The sequence below is a fragment of the Impatiens glandulifera genome, chromosome 6 (assembly GCF_907164915.1).
Source record: "Impatiens glandulifera chromosome 6, dImpGla2.1, whole genome shotgun sequence".
NCBI lineage: Eukaryota > Viridiplantae > Streptophyta > Magnoliopsida > Ericales > Balsaminaceae > Impatiens > Impatiens glandulifera.
In genome coordinates this window covers 5,607,853-5,628,929 of record NC_061867.1, presented here as the reverse complement: position 1 = coordinate 5,628,929, position 21,077 = coordinate 5,607,853, and the positions used below count along the sequence as shown (strand labels likewise).

At 34.5% G+C, this 21,077-nt stretch overlaps 1 protein-coding gene across 1 annotated transcript; it reads right to left on the bottom strand.

The window, feature by feature from the left end:
• Positions 1-231: 231 nt before the first annotated feature.
• Positions 232-19,104, bottom strand: LOC124941261 (TATA-binding protein-associated factor BTAF1). The gene is made up of 28 exons (XM_047481557.1): positions 18,888-19,104; positions 18,656-18,750; positions 16,352-16,569; positions 16,159-16,213; positions 15,460-15,541; positions 14,478-14,812; positions 12,716-12,821; positions 12,025-12,616; positions 11,774-11,906; positions 11,597-11,665; positions 10,480-10,691; positions 9,107-9,344; positions 8,681-8,851; positions 7,700-8,125; positions 7,183-7,614; positions 6,803-6,922; positions 6,231-6,713; positions 5,415-5,953; positions 4,452-4,944; positions 4,306-4,374; positions 3,657-3,761; positions 3,343-3,567; positions 2,986-3,249; positions 2,861-2,910; positions 2,255-2,364; positions 1,927-2,009; positions 1,192-1,401; positions 232-802 (listed from the first exon to the last, which is right to left on the bottom strand). The coding sequence occupies exons 1-28, from the start codon at positions 18,937-18,939 to the stop codon at positions 632-634; spliced, it is 6,138 nt and encodes a 2,045-aa protein (XP_047337513.1). The 5' UTR covers positions 18,940-19,104; the 3' UTR covers positions 232-631.
• Positions 19,105-21,077: the final 1,973 nt, after the last annotated feature.

The window sequence follows — 21,077 nt, the reverse complement described above, 5'->3', positions numbered from 1 at the left end:
CTGTTTGTTTTTCCAGATAATTTGGTCGTCCACTAGCTCTTAAATATATGACCAACTATTCTAATGATCACAATAACCAAAATCACAGGCCTAATTCTTCGTTTAATTGGTGGTTTTTCGCGACATCATCATTGTGTTCAGTTAAAACAGTTGTAATTCTACTTCTTTTGATTCTCTAGAAACCACAACCTATTAAGGATGTGTAAAAATGTTCAAAATAAACACAAACAATTCAGCAAATGCATTATCCTTTACTAAAAAAAGGTGAACATATGTCTATACACTATCCCAACATTTACAATAATAATATGGTTTTTTAATATATAATTGGCGCCAACCAATATTTGTCAAAATCCATAAAACATATTACTAATAAATGTAGGAAATTAATTAGATAGAGATGCAACAAAAGTTAATGGGACTACTACTAATTACTGCTCTTTTTTTGCTACTTGATAGTCAAAATCTCGGCCTGTGGAGGAAACAAAAATTATTTGTGTGCACTGTACACACCATGCTTGGCGAGGGCAAGGTTTGCTTCGGTTTTGACAAAAAAAAGGAAACCCGATGGCGTTTGTCAGCAGAATGGGAAATTTTTATACATGACTCCTTCCTTCATCCTCTCTTCATTCTAACCATTTAGCTTGGCTAAGAAATGGTTCAGACTGTATTCTTCAGTGTATTGTGATTGATCCCAGAGCTCTTCTAAACCGCTCAGAATGGACTTCATACCTTTCCCAGTGCCCAGTAATTGTGAATCACCACCATCGTCACGATCTGAACCTCTTGATGAACCAGGCCCCTGAAAATTTGGAATTTTTTGTTCAGTTTCGTTATATAACATCAATGCATTTAGGTGGAATCTAAGAGAAGTGTAGAATTTTCATGCATTCAAGATAATAGTGCCATATTGTTATACATTTTCGTCATGTTGATCTTAATCCCAAAAAATCTACATTTGTTATGGCTAGAAAATCTGATATAGAAAATAAGCAAAATGTTTTGATCCAGGTCAATAAGAAAAATACCCATATTCCATATCAAATGAAGCATAAATTTGAAATATGATTTGTAGACCAAATGAATTGTGACAAAATACCAGTTTTCAAATAGTCGTCAACAATTTAACTCAGTCCAGTAATCACAGACAAACCGTACATAAAAAAAATTACGCGAATGAAGGGAAAATACCTTTTTGTTTTCAGCAGGTGTGAAAAGATCAAGTAACTGGTCTGTGTTCATTGTTTTCATGCTAGAGTTCTCCACATTTATGATAGCATTAGCAACTGATACTTTAAACTTCTGAAGGCTCATGACTTTCTCCTCCAGAGTTCCTCGCATTATCAGCCGATGAACATTCACCACTTTACGTTGACCTAACCTATGTGCTCTGTCCATTGCCTGCAGGAATAATTTCCAAGGAATTTGAAATAAGAGACTTGAAATTGATTTGATGCAAGTTAACAAGTCCCACATCTTTGTTAACATAAAACAGCTAACTTCCCATTCCGTAAGAAGAAGGTACAAGGTTAATGAATTATAAATTGATGGTTGACATAACTTCTGTTTGAAAGTTTCAGTTGTGCACACTTGTTAGATAATACTCTGTTACTTTACACTCTGTTTGAAGGAGGATGTGTGACAGGTAAAATATTGCTGAACCAAATTGCATTTGTAAATAAAATAACAATAATTTGTACTGGGATTAGAAGACATGAAGGAATTTGAAGGGAGTGAAAGATTGCAGTGTTCGGAAGTATTGATATAACCCATAATGCTGATATAAAAAGAGATGGAGGGGAATAAAAAACTTTTAATAAAGAACCTGGGAATTTAGTAAGTAAGGATCTATAGAACTGCATGATTGACATGGCTCAACACAATTGTACAGAACAAAACGAGACAACTTAGTGGGTGAAATAATACCTGATGATCTCGCATCGGATTCCAGTCATGCTCCATAAAAACTAGCGTGTCAGCTGAAGTAAGGTTAAGGCCAAGGCCACCAACTGCAGAAAGAGAACATTCAATCGGGTAATAAGAGGGCAGTAATGGTAGTTGAGTTTTGAATATATAAAAAAAACTATGTTTGGCATGAGAGTTTTATGTTTCGACTGAAGTTCATCTATAAAGCCTAGGAAAAGAGTTTGATGTGGTAAAAAATGGAAGAACAAATTCAATTTATGTAGAAGTTTGAATTTAACTGCATGAAACTAATCTCTTTACAAACCAGTTAAAAGGAAAAATGTCTTACCATGAGTAGTAAGTAGCAGTACATCAATGGTAGGATCTGAATTGAAAGTTTTAACAATATCAAAACGTTTTTCTGATTCAACTGATCCATCCAGTCGCAAATATGTTACACTGCATTGCAATAAAAAATTGAATCAGGGTTACATGCCAATGAAGTGTTAGAATGCATTATCATAAAGGCTACATATACCCCTGTTCAACAAAGTAACACACTTTTTAATATAACTATGCAGGTGTCCATCTTTCTCATTATTTTCGTCCACTATCGCATATTCTTATAGTTTTAGTAATCTGTATGCATTGACATCACGCATTTAACCTCAAATGTTTTTAAAAGCACTAAGAGGTTTTTAAAACAGAAAATCCCGAAACTCAGTAATTTACAGATACCTATTCCACCAATCCAAAATACCTTAACCAAATTTATAACCTTAAAGAAAATCTGAGACTGGATATGTAAGCTAGTGGAATATGAATACAAGACAATTAATTATCAAGGACAACTAAGCAAGGTAAAAATTACTCTAACTTCCATGAACTGAATTATTATACAGCTTGTACAATTTCAAGCTCCAGCGGAAATGACTTATTAGTATAAAAGACGCACCTTTTCATGTAAGTGTGAAAGAGGTCTCTTTCAATAATGTCAAGTAAGGCCTGCAGTCATAGAAACCAATTATATATAAATTACAAAATATGCAAACTAATGAAATAGGAGATTCAACACATTACCTTATGCTGGGCAAATATTAAAACTCTATGTTGCCCCACACCACCTGAACTGTCAGAATTTACAGAATCAATGCCTATTCCACATTCTTCTAGAATCTGCTGAAGTGCAACCAGTTTAGGGGAATGACGCAGTTTGTGGAGTTCCGGAATAATATCACAACCAGGTGGTAGTAATTCAGACAGAAGTCCTGAGACTGAATCTGGAATTTTTTCACCCAAGACCAGGATTGGGTGGCTACAAAGTTTAAGTAGGTATTGAAGGGCCTGAAAAGTAAAAATGCAGATGGACACATAAATTATTGTGATGACATATTCATATAAACTAACGATGGAACATTTTACTTGCTAGAGAAATACCTGGAAAACATGTGATGAGGCACCAGATGAAGCCTTCACTTCTTCTGTACCTGAATCACCAGAATTTACAATGGTGGAGATCTCTTGCCTCACATGAGAACCAGAGAACTGCTCATATAGTTTAAGTTGAACAGGACTGAGGTCACAGTATCTGTCCTGAATAATTTTCTCTGGAAGATCAGACAAAACTTCGTCTTTTGTTCGGCGAAGTAGAAAAGGCATAACCTGTAGTAAAACATAAATGTGAGAAAGGAAGGATAAAAAAAACACCTTTGAAAGACAAACAAAACAGAGAAGCACAAACATGCACATACCTGCTTGTGTAAAGCCTCCATGGCAAGTACTCCAGCCTCAGCATCCTTGGCAGAGCACTTTGGATCTCGCGCAGCTACCAATGGCTTCCCATAAGCGGCTTGAAACTGTCAAAAAGCAGCGAGAAATACCAAAATAAAAGGTTATATTATACAAGTCAATCATACGCTTTATTTTCATAAAGTTATAAAGAATGTAAGAGATACCAGAATCTGCAGATGAAACTTTGAAAACATTAAGAAATGATAACTAATATAGGAAACTTGATTTAGCGTGATCCCCTTTGAAAACGGGTATTTTTATTTTTATTTCTAATCAAGATCATATCCAGATCATATCACCATTCAGATAATTGTATAATTTGTTTATTTAAATTTGGTTGTTAATGTGGGTGTTTCTATGTGAAAAACACAGAGGGAAAAGAAGATGCCTTAAAATGGCATTTCCAAATAGGCTTAATATGTATTAGAATCTCAACCACTTAGTCATATCAAACTACACAAAAAATTCACTAATTGATGCAACTTCATAAACATTATGCCAAATTGCTCAGCAAGTAATCTAATTTGCTTAAAAATTATCAAGAATAAAGCCAAGTTCAGTGTTAATAGAGCAGCAAGTTATAGAACCATGATTCAAAAGACGATATACCTGTCTATCAGTGCCCAGAAATCCTGGCATCAGGAAGTCAAAAAGAGACCACAAATCCAAGACGTTATTCTGCAACACGACAAATTCTGTTAATACCAAAGAAAACAACTCCTACCTTTCTAATGCTCTTTATGTGGTGAAGGAACCTGTATCGGAGTTCCACTTAGTATCAGGCGATGCTGTGCTTTCAACTGTTTCACAGCACATGTGACCTTTGACTTAGAATTCTTGATAATATGTCCTTCATCTAGAATACAGTAATTCCATAATAGATGTTCAAGAAACTCAATATCTTTTCGGACAACATCATACGACGTGATGGTGACATCAAAATTGTTAAATTCGCTGCGAAGGGATATTCTTTCCTGAGCAGAACCAACATATTGTATAGTAGTTATCAAGGAAGGGTCAACGAACTTCTCAATCTCATAGACCCAATGACCAACCAGTGTCGATGGGCAAATGATTAATGAGGGCAGGAGACGGCTTTTGCTATCTGTAGCACGATGTTCTGCAATGTCAGATGCCACTATAGCTGTGGCTTGAAGAGTTTTACCAAGTCCCATATCATCACAAAGGATGCCATGAAGGTTGAAACGTCTCAGGAAAGCTAACCAATTTATACCTTCCTGTTGATACCTGGAAACAAAAGGAAATAGTTATAACCCCCAAACAGACAATCACAAAACTTTCTACTTTAGATGTCCAAAAATACACATTGATATGAAAGAGAGATCAATTTCTACAAGAACACAGTATATGCTGCAGAATCACACATAGTCTTTCCATAATATGTTTATCTTATTGCCCCAAAGCTCCAAATTCTTCCATCAAGGTTAACATAAACATTGCCATTCACCAATATAAGAACTCCAAAAAGAATACTAGGCATGAATATAAAGATGTAATTAAGAAAATTTGATATAACTGTTAAATGGAACATGAGCACCTATGTTTGACTTATCAATTTCTAATATAGCTTGAAAATGCAGTGTAACAGTAAGAAAACCATTTCACATAATCATACAAAAGTGCCTAGTACACAGGTCATGAATCATTCACTAGCATGTCCAATGAAAAATAAAATAATAAAAAAGTATAGAATCAACCTCCTGAGTTCTACTTTTAAGTCAATAGGAAGCTTAAAATCTTCAATATGTGAATTGTCCACCAGTTGTTCCAGAAATTCGGCATCTTCTTTGTTTCTAGACAAATCCTCACTTAGGACAACAGGTGGAGAAATGCCCCTTGCCAATGGAAGAAGAGGCACAAGGGCAGCAAAACTATGTGTCACACTCTGTCTGACACATTGATCACAGTCACTCATGCATCGCAAAAGTGGAACAACCAACAATGGCGCATATGGAACCAGAACCACACCCAAGCCCTTGACAAGTAAACTTACAAGCATTCCAGCTCCTTGTCTTGCATAAACAGATGTCATGTCGCCCAACATTGGAATGACATTTTCAATTACAGCGCCCATTACATCCATGGTCATTGATTTTGCCATTGATGTAATACACCTTGAAGCAGCAAGTCTAACAGCAACATGGAAATGGCGAACACATATAAAGATGCAGGGAAGGAGTGTAAGCAGGGTTGGCCACAAAGTCTTATCCAGAAGAGGGGCTATGGAGCGCACCACCTGTCAACCAAAGCTATTATTAGGGAACTTAAGACAAGCTCAGAAGCAGGGCCAAACATACTTAAGGATAAAACACTGGATAAACAAGTAAAATCACAAATTACAGGTCTCAAATAGAACAGATGGATATGATTTTCTGATATAGAAATAGCATGCAAACTTAAGAAGCAGCCAGTGATCAAGTACAGTCTATAGATCAATGTCACTCAATCAAATATAATAAAAGTAAACTATGAATACACAGTAAACTATATCAAAGTATAGTGATTGCAACAACCTGTATATTGTTTATCAAGATCTGGGGATCATTGATAGTTTGAATAACTGCCTCAATATTTTGTATATCTACTTGCTTCTCGCTCCCAATTCTGACAGGCTTCAAAGTTTCAGTGATGCAATCCCAAACCTTAGGAAGCTTTTCAAAGAGTGAAGCACCAAACTTCTTGCATAAATGCCTTAATGCAAGTTCAGATCCACGTCTGCTAATGAATCCCTCAACCCTCGAGCGGTCCTCACCAGAAGCAAGAATAGGTGCCTTAGATTTCTGTTTACCAAAACTATTGCCAAAAGATAGGAGATCTTGGTCCTCAATAACATCCATAGATTTCAAGACCCCAGCCTGAGGTGTCTCACAAGGATCTGTCCATGTCAAACTAAAAATATTCTTAATCAGCTTGTCGTTTGGTCCAGGTTTGCGTGCAACACATTCATAAATAAGCTCTGCAAGTGCCTCAGCAGCCTTGTCCTGTAGAATCTCCTCCTTGAATAGATACATGAATAAACCAAATTTTTTTAGCATGATTTAAGTATTAGTTACATGCAGAAAAACACATCCATATTGCCTCTTACCTGTTCCCTCTTAATGGAAGCCATTAAAGGCAATATAATTGGATTCAACTTTGAGGGTAGATCTGCCATCCAAACAATGGAAGCAGCAACCAATGCAGAGACAGCAACATGCAAGTTACCCTACAATCCGTCCAAAACCAGTTCAATACAAAAAAGTCGAGAAAGATCTTTCTTTTACATCAATAATCAAGCAACTAAACAAAGACAAACTTGCTTCAAAAAGGAAACCCATAGGTATGATCATTCAAGAACTGACCAAAGGTTCAAAGTCTATATTTACAACTGGAGCAATTCAGAAATGGGGGAGGAAGTGAAGAATAAAAAAAGAGAGAAGCAATGATTGATCAATGGAATGCAAAAACACTGGATTTCAAGCATACCTGAACACATTTCAAATAGCCTGCAGTAGCCGCAAGTCTCTGTTTCAGAGATTCTATATCATCACCAATATTCCGTTCCACAGATTCTTCTTCCAAAGTGTCAAAGCGAGGAACCTTAAGCTTTGCAGCAAAACTCATTGCATCCTCTGTACTAAGAACTTCTGGGTCCATTGAGGGAACAGGCAACACCTCATTAAACATACCAGAAGACTCAACTGCGTGAAACAGCTGAGAGGCCTCATTTCGCATCTTAGAATATGTCCTTGAAAGCTCAGAATATGGCAGGAGTGAACCCTTGGTAGGAAATGCAGGGTCAGAGCAAGCCAATAAATCAAACAACCAACTCTTAAAATTATTAGATAACCCAGTTGGAAATGAGCTATTTGAACTCTTCAGCTCTCTGAACCAGGAAATAAGTACCATCGAAGCCACCTATAAAAAATAAATCAATGGGTTAACTGTGAGCCAATAGAGACCAAAACAGCCTCAAGTTGTCTTGTGTAAATGTATGCACTACCTGTCGTTGAACTCCTGAGAAAGATGTCAAGGCCTTCCACAGGGGATCAACAAGACACTGTAGACAACTTTCATGTAACCTAGCAGCCAAAAGCCCTAATGCCATAGTCGTAACAGCTCTTGTACATGTAACTGACATATCTGTGTCAGCTCCTACAATTATTTTGACAGGGCCAGTGCTGGTATCTACATTTTTCTCTAGAAAATTAGAGCCTTTAGCTGAATCTGATCCAACATTTATACATGAATTGTTTTCAAGTTTTGCTGCTCTCAACTTAGCTACTGCTTTAAAGTGACTTCTGCGAGGAAGAGCCAAAGGCCAAAACATTTTTGTTGCATCCAGGGCTGAGCCATAGGAGGTACTTGCCAGTTCTATCCAAGAAGATATATACAATTTAGAAGCACCTTCCAAATCCTCCATGGATGACTGAAATGAAAGAAAAAAAGAGGGATAAAATGGGGAGAAATTGGAAATGAATACACTAACAACAAAGCAAATTACATAATTTCTGAAGTTCCTGAAAATAGAAAATGACATTAGAGGTAGTTTATTTCTATTTAATGATGTTTAGGTAAGTCTTGAACCATAACTTCCCATTCGGGGACAAGATTTTCAACCACTAAAACAAGACTTACCTCTCAACTAGATTGGATTGCTTTCTATGAGTTACATATTTAGAGTGTCCAACATCAGTAGAATGTCATTAAAAAGGTTAGGTTATTTAAAATGAAATAAAAGTAATTTTCTATCATCATAATGCATAGAAGCATTAGGGAAATGGCAACTAGCTTATTTTCTATCATCGTTAGGGGTGACATGGTGGGAAATGGCAACTAGCTTATTTTCTATCATCGTTAGGGGTGACATGGTGGGAAATGGCAACTAGCTTATTTTCTTTGTGATGGAAACCATTAGCTCAAGTTTTCTATAGCAAGTTGTGGAGAGACTAATTGAAGATTAACATTTAATAAGTTAAAAGACCTGTAGAAGCAGCCTCCAAACTCTCTCTGAACACTGCAGTATCTCCTGTTTTGATTCGAGAAGCATGTTTTGGAATACAATCCTAAGGGTGTCACCCAGGATGAAAGAAGGCCAACAGGAAGTAGATGAGTCAGAAATTTTCCTTTTGCAACCAGCTTCAAGCAGCCGCTCCTGCAATAAAGTTGTCTATTACAATCTTGCTTGGGAATGAAACAAAAAATGTCCTTAAGATTGTCAAGGATAAATATAAGATGTCACATAACAAAGGATTTAGAAGTGTCAATCAGAATGGAAGTTAGACGTATAGATAAAGGCATATAACGCATCAATAATTTTCAAGATATAAATCTAAATGTAGATAGAGAAACACAATTACAGAATTAACAATTTTGTAGACATAAGCTCAAAAGTAGATAGAAAATTTACCAGAGTGCGAATGGCAGATGCACGGACTGATGTTATACTATGCCTCATGAATGGCCACAACCGTGGTGCCAACATTGATAACATAAATGGATTTTCCTGAGAATCTATTCCTTCAATATCTTCAGGATGAACCATTTCATTAAGATCAAGACCATTTTTTCCTTCCAATGCTTCAGTTTTAGAGGAGCTAGGAATCATCTCATCCTGAGAATAAATTTCTGCCAACAAATTCATCACACTGCATAGAAAGAGACAGACGAATTATATACTAGATCATCTTCACGAGATTATTAATAACAAAGAAAAATCAGTGTTAGATACTTCAACTTGGGCCTTGTCTCTATTACTACAATTACTAAAGAAGACTTTCACCCTTCATTGGTATTGAAAAATTTGAACCCTAAATATCCCAATTTAACTTAGAAAATTACCCCATCACTCCAAACTTTACCACCTACAAGATCTCTTTCAAGTACGTGAAGCCTATTTCCCTACTCATCGAGATCCCTCTTTATCAGAAAATCAGTCATTTCATCATTCTTTTCTTTACAAAATCTTTTCCTACTACACATTCTTCACTCCGCAAAAAGCAGAAAACCTCTTTCATTTCTACTTCTCCACACTCAGGAGCAAATAGCTCACATAGCATTGTGGGCTTATCATGCATTGTCTAAACCACATTACTCTTAACAGTCTCAGATCTAGAATTACACCTACCAGGGGGGGACTTTGCAAACACCCTGACAGTAGGGTCACTCAATTTGATAGCTTCTGAACAGAACTAGTTGCATTTGACACCAACATTATGCATCAACATAAAATCTTGATTCAACTCAACATGTAACTTAAGACAAAATAGAAGACAAAAAGGATGGATACATATACTCTCTGAAATCAAGATAAGAAAACATTGTAAAATGGAAAATCAAGCTATATCAGTCAACGGAAAAAAGAAAAAGAGGAATATGACCTATAACAGGGTCCTAGGAAGAAGCTAAACATGGGATGGAGATATGTAAAGTAATAATGTTACACATTTTTAAGGTGACAGACCAAACTGGAAAACTGGGACCTAGGAAGAATCTAAACATGTGGGGGAGATATGTAAAGCTCTTAAAACTTCGTGATGTTATCAGGTCCGCAACACAACAATTTAGAGAAAAACATTTTTTATTAGACCACATGTTTGCCGGGTCTTTGTTGCTATGGGCAACTATAATAACAAAGAATTCAGCATCCACATTACTTTTATCTTGCTTACAATGAATGTTCATTAAAATGTTGAAATCCACATCCTATGCCTAGATATTTACAGTCTCAAAAGCAGGATTGGATAGCACCAATCAAAGAATTTTATGCAAATGAGATACTACCTGCTAGTTGATGGGCTTAAATCGTCCAGGTCAAGCAATATATCCCAAAGTAGCATAATGATAGAGTACAAGATATGCCCCTTCAGTGAAACTACTGCAGAAGCAGCAGGTATTAGAGCATCTGCAGCAACTGATCTTACATCATCATCAGGATCTTCCAGCCCTGCTTTGCATGCAGGGATGACATGGGCAAGTAAATTATGAAGCATCTCCTAGAGTCACCAAAAAAGGAGAAGAAATGATTAGAGAAAAAAAGGAAATTCGCATGATATAACCTATATTCCATTAATAATATGACAAATGAGAAAATACAAATAAAATGGAGATCATCAAAATGTATTGGTGAAAGGAGTTAGAAAGTTTTTTTAGAGTTATGGTCCAAATGATTTTTTTTTTTTCAATTTAGGAAGCTAGCACGACCCCCCACTTCAACTTAAGGCATTCTACTTAAATCAACAGAAGCTCTTACATTTCTCACTTTCCTTATTCCTGATCAGGTCCCAAGGTGGTTCTTTTTTGTTTCTTCAGCCTAAATAATCTCACCAAGGAATATTACATGTGATATTAGCTGTAGTGAGCCAAGTATTCCTCATGTTTTTACACTTTGTATTTTTCTCAATGGTTTCAAGCTATTTCTGCACAGGAACAATTCCTGACAAAGGCATTCATTTTTTTATTTCATGATTATCTCAACTAGTCATGATATATGTCCATGGCATTTAACTATTTAACCCATCAAGTCAATTTTTAATTTAACAAATCAATACCTAAAACAAACCCTAAACTGAATCTATCAACTCAACCTAATTCCAGTATTCTCACAATTGAAAATAATAAGTTGCGCACATAAAGACAATTACATGATGTACTAATTAAGTGCGAAGGAATCTGGAAATTCCAAAGACTCGTATAAGAAAAAATTCTTGTGAAAGAAGATTGTGAGTCCCTTCCTAATTATTTATACAAAATCACATATGAGCTTAAACTATTAAAAAGATAAACATATGACATATCGCATACATTGTTTAGACCATAGCACACCATACATTGCCAAAAGGAAAATGTACATCTCTTAAGCAAATTTTAACAGCAAAGAGTTATTCACAACAGATTCTACCTGCCGAACAGCAACCAAATATTTGATGCCCAGGAGACTCCCATGACGAACTTCCCATTCTGGTCTATGCTGAAAGAATTAGAAGTAATAAAAGCAGATGTCACAAATGAAGCAAGTGCATTATGATGCATCTTCTCTCTAATACAAGGAAACAAAAACATGAGGTCAAATTTCTACCTGCATTTGCAGCAAGATATTCAATGTTTCATGAACCAAAGCAGGATGCATGTACTTGAGAACAACACCTAATGCTTGAGCACATGTTTCACGAACAGGAGCAACAACCTGATCAGAAACATAGTCTCCAAAGCTGCAAGGGAAAAGGAAAATTGAGCTAAATGTATTGCTCATCCAAACAGATGAAAGGAGTTAAGAAAGTGTTGACATGAATAGATATGCCAGTGAAGGGAAGAGAAAAGGTAACAGACCGATCTAAAATCAACACACATAAGATGCGGATAGCACTGTCTTGAAGAAATTCACAATTTTTAAGCCAAGAATGCCTAGCCACTTTAATCAAGTTCATCAGTTCACAATTTTCAGGAAGACTGTCAATTGTACCCATATTTCCAATAGCAACGCCATCTCTGGGAGTAATGGTCTTAGCTTCAGCCATATCAACTGTTTTCAGATCATCAACATAAGACTGAGGCTCAGTTTTTATGGAACACACACTAAGTTCAACATCAGCCAGAGCTTCAGATGATTTCCAACAACCATCTTCTACCTTCACAGATACATCCAATCTGTTTACGTCTGTGGAAAATGACACTTTTGAATCCTCGGATGGACTTGATACACCAAGAACTTTGGGCCTCTTAAGGTTTGACTCCATCTCATCAGTTGGAACATGAATATTATGATCAGTATCCCTTGCTCTCTTCAATGATAAAGAAATACCTTTGTTATCTTTTTTCTCACCGTCAAAATTCAATTCAGGCATAAACACTCCCGAACAGGCACCTTGATAGGTTAAGATTTCTCTTAAAGCCATGACACTTCCGTGGCGTACTTCCCAAACTGAAATCATAAAACATTATTAAGGAAATCACTAGAAGGCAAAAACAACATTGGAGACAAAATTGTTGAAGGTAAAATGATCAGATGAAGACAGCATACTAGGATCGAACATGTCAATGATCAGTTGTTCAACAAAATTATGGAAAGGCCATGTTCCATCTCCATCGTGATCAATAAGGTCTTCATCGGGATTGGACTCAAACATCTGCATCATAAGGTAATTTCAATTTAGCTTTCAATTCCAAGGACGATTCTTTCTTCCCTTTAATGTGAATACCAAAACACATATTCTTCAAGAAGCATGGAACCATAGATCATGACCCATACACACATATAGCACTATGGGAATTAAAAATGCCAAGATAATAAAACTGAAAGAGAAGCACACTACCCCCAAACAAGACTTTTGTTGATTAAAACACATAGAATATCATTTTCATCAGTGGTTATGTCAGACTTCAGAGACCATTAATCATGTTCACGTATGCAGGCAAAGAGAGTACAATTTTTCCATGCAAAAGAAACCTTGTAAACCAAGCACAAATATGGAAAGTATTAAATGCCAAGTGTCCCTAATCAAGTCCAAGACAATTTGAAAGAACTATACTGCGATATGGTGATGGTTTTGACAACAATGAAGGACAATTTGAAGCATGTCAAGTGTCATGGAAAATAAGGTAGATAATTCTATCAAATCCAAGACATTTGAAGAGAACTACTACAATCTGCAAGGTTTTGATGTCTATGAAAGACAAAATATGAAGATTGAAGATCTGCAGAATTAATAGCCAGCCGGATCTCTGGAATAAGAAACCTGACAGGATATAATAACCCAGTGATGAAAGTTGTTTTCTTTTTGTGAAAGAGGCTAGACTCCGTCTCAACGGTTGAAACATGAATATTATGATCATTTATAAAATAAGGAAGTTCTATCAAATTTTAAATGTGGTTGCTCTAGTCTTTATTTAGAAAATGGGATTAAAATTAAATGTGTATTGAAAATACATAATCATGGACTAGTATTCAAGAAGTTTGGATCAAGAAACCAGACTGCAGAGCAAAGATGCAGAGATATGATAGGAATCGAACTAGAATTAGGCTTAAACCTAACTGAATTAGTACATGAATTATAGATGAAGAACGTCAAATTGAATAATGAATTGAGTTGTTCTTAACCAGCTAAGAGCAATTTAATAATGAAGAAGAGAAGAGACAATTAGCGAGAGATGAGAAGATAACTGCTTAATCGGGATAATGAAGATGAGAAGATAGAAATAGCGTCCTAGACGAGAGAGTTAGAAATTCCACATAACAATTCACTGGGTAACCTTGGCGCCATAATGCCTTATTTATAGTAACGGCTTAATAACTGAATTAACCGCGCTAGGCGCAAACCCCTCGTATCAAGATATCGCTTACATGCCAAACTTTATTGATCCAAATACAAGTAGGGATGATTTACAATGTGTAGTCAAGGAAATATGTAGTAGATAGGAAATAAAAGAATATGGATAAAAAAACAGTTAAAAATCAAAACATTGACAATAAACTTGAATACTAAATTGAAAACCTTAGAGGTGTTTGAATGTTGCCCTGCTGAGAGCAGCATACAGAGGATAAATTAACCATCATACTAAACTTTACCTTGAAGTTAGACATTATTCTCACCATCACTACCCTCTTACCACAGGTTGTTGGTGAAAGGAAAAGGTAAGTGGTCACTTAGGTATTTTCATAACCATATTTCACAAGCACAATAATGAATTACTAAACAGAAAAAGATAAGAAGAATTACGCAACAAAATTTGCATGCATGAAGAACAACTATATCTCAAGTGAAGCTTACATAACACACCCATACCTTATTAGAGCTTGAAGAATCTGAACAAAACCCTTTAGGTGACACCATCTCTTGAGAGTTTGATGTGTCCAAATCACCTTCTTTGTTCCAAATCTTTGTTTGGTCCCTTGAATTTATTTTTGCTTTCCGTTTTAAGAGATTCAGTTCCCTGGCACTAGGACGTCTAGTTCTGTATGCCGGTACCATATTTGACACTAACTGTTGAACTCTATGGACAGAAGATTGTGTGAAGTGTCTATGAGGAACTCCATTCATGTCTGAGTTTTTGCTCACAATGAGGTCTTCATCCCTAATCATTTCATTGACATCCATGAACTGCTCACACACATCCAACCCTGCAACAAGCATTATTGTTATCACAAATGAATAATTTAAGATAAAAGATGCGCGTGACTAATGTCTGCTTGTGCAACACACTCCAGTATCAACTTTAGGTGGAATGCGGAATAAAAATGCGCAATTTTATATGCTGACCACTCCTTCAAGATCCAGAAGTCTTGCAGAGGTATTCTAGACTATCCTCCAAGACAACTGCACTGTTTTTGTATGCCTAACTTCTCCTGAATCATCAAGTAATAGGAAATAGACAATTGTCCCATATACCAAGGGCCAAAAACTCCACATGAAGAACAAAACAGACTTAGAACTTTACAAGAATGTGAACAGAGAATGTGTTGACCATAAAGTTACCTTTATGGATCTCTTTCAGTAAGTAGAAAGCTTGTGAAGTGGATTTATTCTAGCATTCAACCTAACCAATAAAGTCCTGGGTCCCATATGAAGCCTAAGGAACCTTTTATTTTTTTGTTTGATTTACTAAACTAGCTTAGTGACATGTGAAAGCCCACAAACCATATAGCATTGAATAACTCAAGATCATAGAACTCTGAGAAAACAAACATTCATGAAAGTGCCAAAAGATGAGTAAATACCAGGATACAAAAACAATAAACACTTAATTTAAAAGTTGCAATTGACATACCTAACCGCCGTTTAAGATTTTGTTTCTGGCGAGCCAGTCTCTCTCTGGGATTCTTCCCTATATCACTTCCAACATCGTATTCCTAATGGAAAAAATCAACATAAAAGGGTACCAATGCCTCAAAACCTCTTTCCCTTAACATTTAAAGCACGTCAAATGTGACTATCAATAGATGCAAATGCAACATATGTAAGTATATCATTATATATAATGCAACAGATAACTCCTTTTTTTGCTAAGAAATGGTTAATGTACATTAGATAATCCAATATTCCTAGGATCACAACAAAGGCTTCTTATCTATACCAATAAGTCACGGTTCAAGTGAGTCATGAAAGGGTTCCTATCTTCCATCAACTTACATCTCAAAGGGTTCCCAAGAGATATGTGCTTTCTTTAATCTAACAAACACTTCCCTATCAAATACTTTAATTCATCCTCTTTTTCCAAAATTACTCAAAGGAAAGAAAATAAATAAATATTAAAATTTTAAATCCCAACAGTGTAACTTCCTTCATGTCCGCTAATCACTAGACATTCTGGGCCTTATAAACAGATCTGGTAGCAATGCCACCTTAAGTTTTAGAATATGTTCTAGATGGGAAATCTCCTTCATAGTGTGGTAATTTTAACAAGAAAAGAATGTGAAAGCATAGAACAAACAGAATGAGAAGCGAAAATAGCAAGTAACCGTATTACCTGTCCCCCTGAAGCTAATAAAGCGCCAAAGTCCAAAACCTTGTTAATGTCAAAGCTGTTACATTTCAGACGAGATTAATGGTAACTTATGAAAGTAGAAAGCAGATATATTCATCCATATAATTTCCCTAGCATGCATACAAACTAAATCAAAGACCTAAAGAGTAAAACGAAAAAAGAAAGCATCAAGAACCTTTTAAATGAAATGCCAGCTAGAATCTTGGAACCTGATGTAGACCATGCTACTACCTCTTCTGCAAGACCAGGTATCCCAGTCTCTAAAATTTTGGATTCAACACAACTACATAGTTCAGACAAAGTTGTATGCTTAACATTTGCGGCGATAGCACCAATGGCTTGAGCTGCTGCCACCCTTGTATCCCAGTTCTTAGAACGTAGGTACTGGCTAACCTAAATTCAGGAAAGATGACAAAACTAATCAGGATTTTAGTCAATCAGCTTAATATTGCACTCACTACTATATTTATATATAAGGTTTTAAGGCCAAAGAGTTAGTGATTTGTTAATTGCCTACAGGAGTAATCTTGGCCAAAACAATAATGAGAAAACACCAAAACTAACAATCACTAATCTCATACAATGAAGGCCAAACTGCCAGATTGAATATGTAAATGGGATATATAGGCTAAGCACCATGAAAAAGTGAATCATGTCAATAAATACATAACAAACCACCTATTGTTTCTATTGGAGAGTAGAACATCATCAGAAGCACAGTCAAAAGGTAATCCAACGACATCAGCTTACTAGTGCATCTGTATGGACATGACATTATTCTCCTACATGATTCTTCCCATCGAGCTTGTCAGATAGTGGAAACATTTTTATCACATTGAACTTGGTATGCAAGATCAAAATTCGAAATGGGTATTTGAACATTGAAATAGAAGCCCTGTCAATTGTTACATTCAAGTCAACAGACATACATTTGTTTCATTTAGAACAAAGTATAATAAGCAATACACTTCAACTTTTCAAACCTTCAAGGACATATCTTGGGAAATATATCCCATATATTTAATTATGGTACATCAAAGATCTTGAAAATGTGCTGGTTATACTAACACTACATATGATACTCAAGTTTAATTATGGATGTTAAACATTTGCACTATATGTGTCAGACCGCTCAATCTCCCAATATTGATATATGGACACTTGAGAGGGTCACCTGCTACCACATGAACTAATCAATCCTCTTAACATGAATAAAGGCTACTAGTTAACCCCAGAAGTTCCAACATTAAATACCAGACGATCAACCACACCTAGGTCAATATTTAAAGAGAAAATAGTAGGATAAACACACAAGAAAGCCAAGTATAATTCTCATCCAAGGGCAATCCAAAACCGCACGCAGACCAAACTGTGGGAAAAGAACTATACGTTGATCCTTGCGAACCGAAATAACCTTGTTGCGGATATTTAGTTTTAAGTTAAAAAACCTGTGAGATGAAATTTTGGTTAGAGGGTTATTATTTATGCCTTTGTCATCTTCTTTTGTAGCCTAAATAGGACATATTTAAGATTCTACTGTAATCACTTTTATAACTAATAACACAATATACCTTTATATAGTATTAGACTTAAAGCTTTAGATGAAATTTTGAATGTACTTAGAGGCTATTCTAATCTTTTCTCCATATACCTTTCTTGGACTTTATTTTATTCTACCATTTTTTCCCTAGGGATTTACCATGTACCTATCCAAATCTATTTTGTATGATTCTTTATCACGCAGGTATGTTCAATTTTCCTTGCACAGATTTATAACCGCCAATTTCTGTGTTCAGCAATATTTTTGAGTCAGCAATACAGATGGTTTCTTCCCGCATATTGCCATGGTCAGGTGCCAATCCTTATACACATACTATTTTCTGTAGTTCAAGAGCTTGAAAATAGCATCCTGTTGCAAACCCAAGTTGTTTGAAGACAATAGCAATTTGTGATTGAGGGGAAGTGTTAAAGGTATACAAATTAGGATTAAAAGTTTCATTAGTTCAGATTTAGGTTAAAGGTTATTTAACATTTACATCTTCTTTGTAGCCTATATAGGCTTAGTTATGGTTATATAATCTCTTTTCTTATTAGTTAAAACCATTTTCTTTAACAATTCTTCAGGTTTTGTGGGCTTAGATGTATGTCTATTGCTACTCTCTAATGTGTAAGGCCAACTAATGATTGAACATTTTCTTGCTTATTTTGTTTGATAATGTAAATATACAAGACCTATAAACTATGAATAAGAGAAAACACAAGATGAAAAACATGGGTTTCTTTCTCTTATGGTTATAGTAACCATGTTCTATTTCCATCACATTTACATTTAGGGTAAATGCAAAAACAATTTACTTCATCAGTAAACAAAAAATCAAATATGACTAAAGATTCACACAATAAGCAGAATGAATGTGACATCAAACAGGTCAAAAACTAACAAAACTGGATATAGATAGATTGTCGAGGGAGAACATACTTTGCTCAATAAAGGGTTCAATTCTTGGGGATGTGATTTGGCAATCTCCCCTATCTGCCTAGCCGCAGTAAACCTCGTTGATTGGGTTGAACCAGCTTATTTTGGGTTAAGAAACACATGATTCAGAACACAAAAGATAAATAGAAGTAGCAATTCCGACATCTAATTATAAATATGTCTTAGATAACGAAAAAGGACAAGCATTTCTGTTCAAATCAAAGAACAAGGATACTGTCGAGAAGTGTGAGTAGGCGATTAAGACGAGACGACTGCTGCTGAGCCATGACACCTTATGCAAAGATGTAGTAGAGAAGAAATCCGCAATAGCTTCTCTCATCCGAACAACCAACTATCAGTAGCCAAATGTTCGCATAACATCTGCTGATTTCCCACAAGAACTGAAAAACATTCAATATATATCAATCATGCAACTATCGAACACACACCACCGATCTGAATTACCAAATAAAAAGGGCTCAAACTGATACGAAAGTATTCCAAATTGATGAATAATTAAAAAGTAAAATATCTTTCAACAGATTACATGATAGGTTGATTACATAACACAATGATATCAACAATCTATTAATATTAAAATTAAACGCGAAATGCCATGACCCAGATAAACTATCCGAAATTATCTTAATTGTTAAGAAGTTATATGGGTTTACTCTCTCTCAGTCGCATGTTTCACAAACTGAATGTTGTATGCCAGACAGATACAAATTGAACAGGATCCGAACGGAGAAACACTACGACCAAAAGTTGATGGATTCGAACCAAACGACTCACAGGTTTACAAGGAATCAAGAAAACGAAGAAATAGAACAAAAAAAACGGGTGGAAAGAGAGAGAAATAGGACGAAGAGAGAGAATCGTAAACCTGAAGAAGATAATCGATGAACAGTCGAACTTTAACCTCCCAAAAAGATGGTAATCCTGTGTTCGCCTGACCTAGTGAAGTTTCTCTTCCTCTTGCTTGCTATATGAAGAAGACGAGAACTGGTCCGGTTCAATGATACGATCCGGATTCCGGTTCAAAACCCCTAAATATAAGCGGTTCGTTATCCCATTAAAAATCATGAAATTATAAATTAGACCCTATGCTAACTTTTAAATTTAAATTTTGGTCATTTTATTAAAATCACCTCAAACTTTTCCACCAATATTATAATTATTTTTAGAATGGTTCGATTCTCTATCGGAGTATATAGTCCACAAACTCACTTAGACGATAATAGACTCGAACACGTGATCTCGCTGAAGATGTTTATCACTTTTGGCCGGGTTAGATAAGGGAATAATTTTTTATTTATGTATATGATGAATAAAAATTGAAAAATTAAAATAAAATTTTAAGTTAATTTTTAGATTACTCATACAAATAAATATTGTCTATTTTGTTTGGATAATAATAATAAATAAGTTTTAAATAGATTGTATACTAATTTTAAAATGGAATGAAGTTAGTTAAATATATATTTTTTACTTTATTTAAATATTTTTTAATTTTAGTTTTTTAATTTTTATTTGATTTTTTAATTTAATATTTTTTAAAATAATATAATTATGTAAGAAAATATATATTTATAATATTATAAATTGAAATAGTAAATATTTATATTGTTTAAAACATATTAAATAGATAATTATTTTTATTTGAATATTTAATTATATATATATTATTGTATTTATTATTTTTTATAAATAATTAATAAATTTAAAATATTAATATAAAATGACAACAAAATATGATGTTAAAAATATTAATATTTTATTTTGATAAATAATTTAAAATTTCATTTTATGATATTTTATAATGGTTGTTTAGAATATATTGGGAAGAAAAGGGTTGATTCTCTTAAATTTTTTATATATTTTACCTAGTTTAGAAATCATATATAAATTTATTTTCTTACCTTATATTCAAATTTCAAACTCTAATTTATAGTTTCGTCTTATACTATAAATTTTTTAATTTTTTTTAATTAAAAAAGAATTAATATGAAACTTCACCGCCATAATTTTTAAGAATAATCTTCATTTTTGTTCATATTTATCTCATAATTAATTTCAATTCTATATTAATTTTTTTTTTTCAAACTGATCAATTTCCCTTTTCTCACAGTTTGGTATCCTAATTGAACATTTCATTTAGAAATGGTTTATTGGTCTTAATTTTGAAAGTAATTTTTTTATTTGTAAAATATTTTAAAAATATTAATATATAATGATAAAATATTTATAAAAAAATTAGTAATAATTTTAATATTATAGTTAATAAATTTAGTGATATGATTAATAAAAGAGTTATTAAATATATTATATTTGATTATATATATATATTTTAAAAAATTCAACATAAATAAGGTCCAAAATTAATCAAAATGTGAAGATTATTTTAATTTTCTTAATGGAAAAT

Excerpts from the sequence above, each read along its gene's own strand:
- LOC124941261 (XM_047481557.1), bottom strand. The coding sequence starts at position 18,939 with ATGGCTCAGCAGCAGTCGTCTCGTCTTAATCGCCTACTCACACTTCTC. Across the intron at positions 3,762-4,305 it reads TTCTGGGCACTGATAGACAG|TTTCAAGCCGCTTATGGGAA; the intron begins GTATATCGTCTT and ends GCTTTTTGACAG. Across the intron at positions 1,402-1,926 it reads ATCCGATGCGAGATCATCAG|GCAATGGACAGAGCACATAG; the intron begins GTATTATTTCAC and ends TTATTCCTGCAG.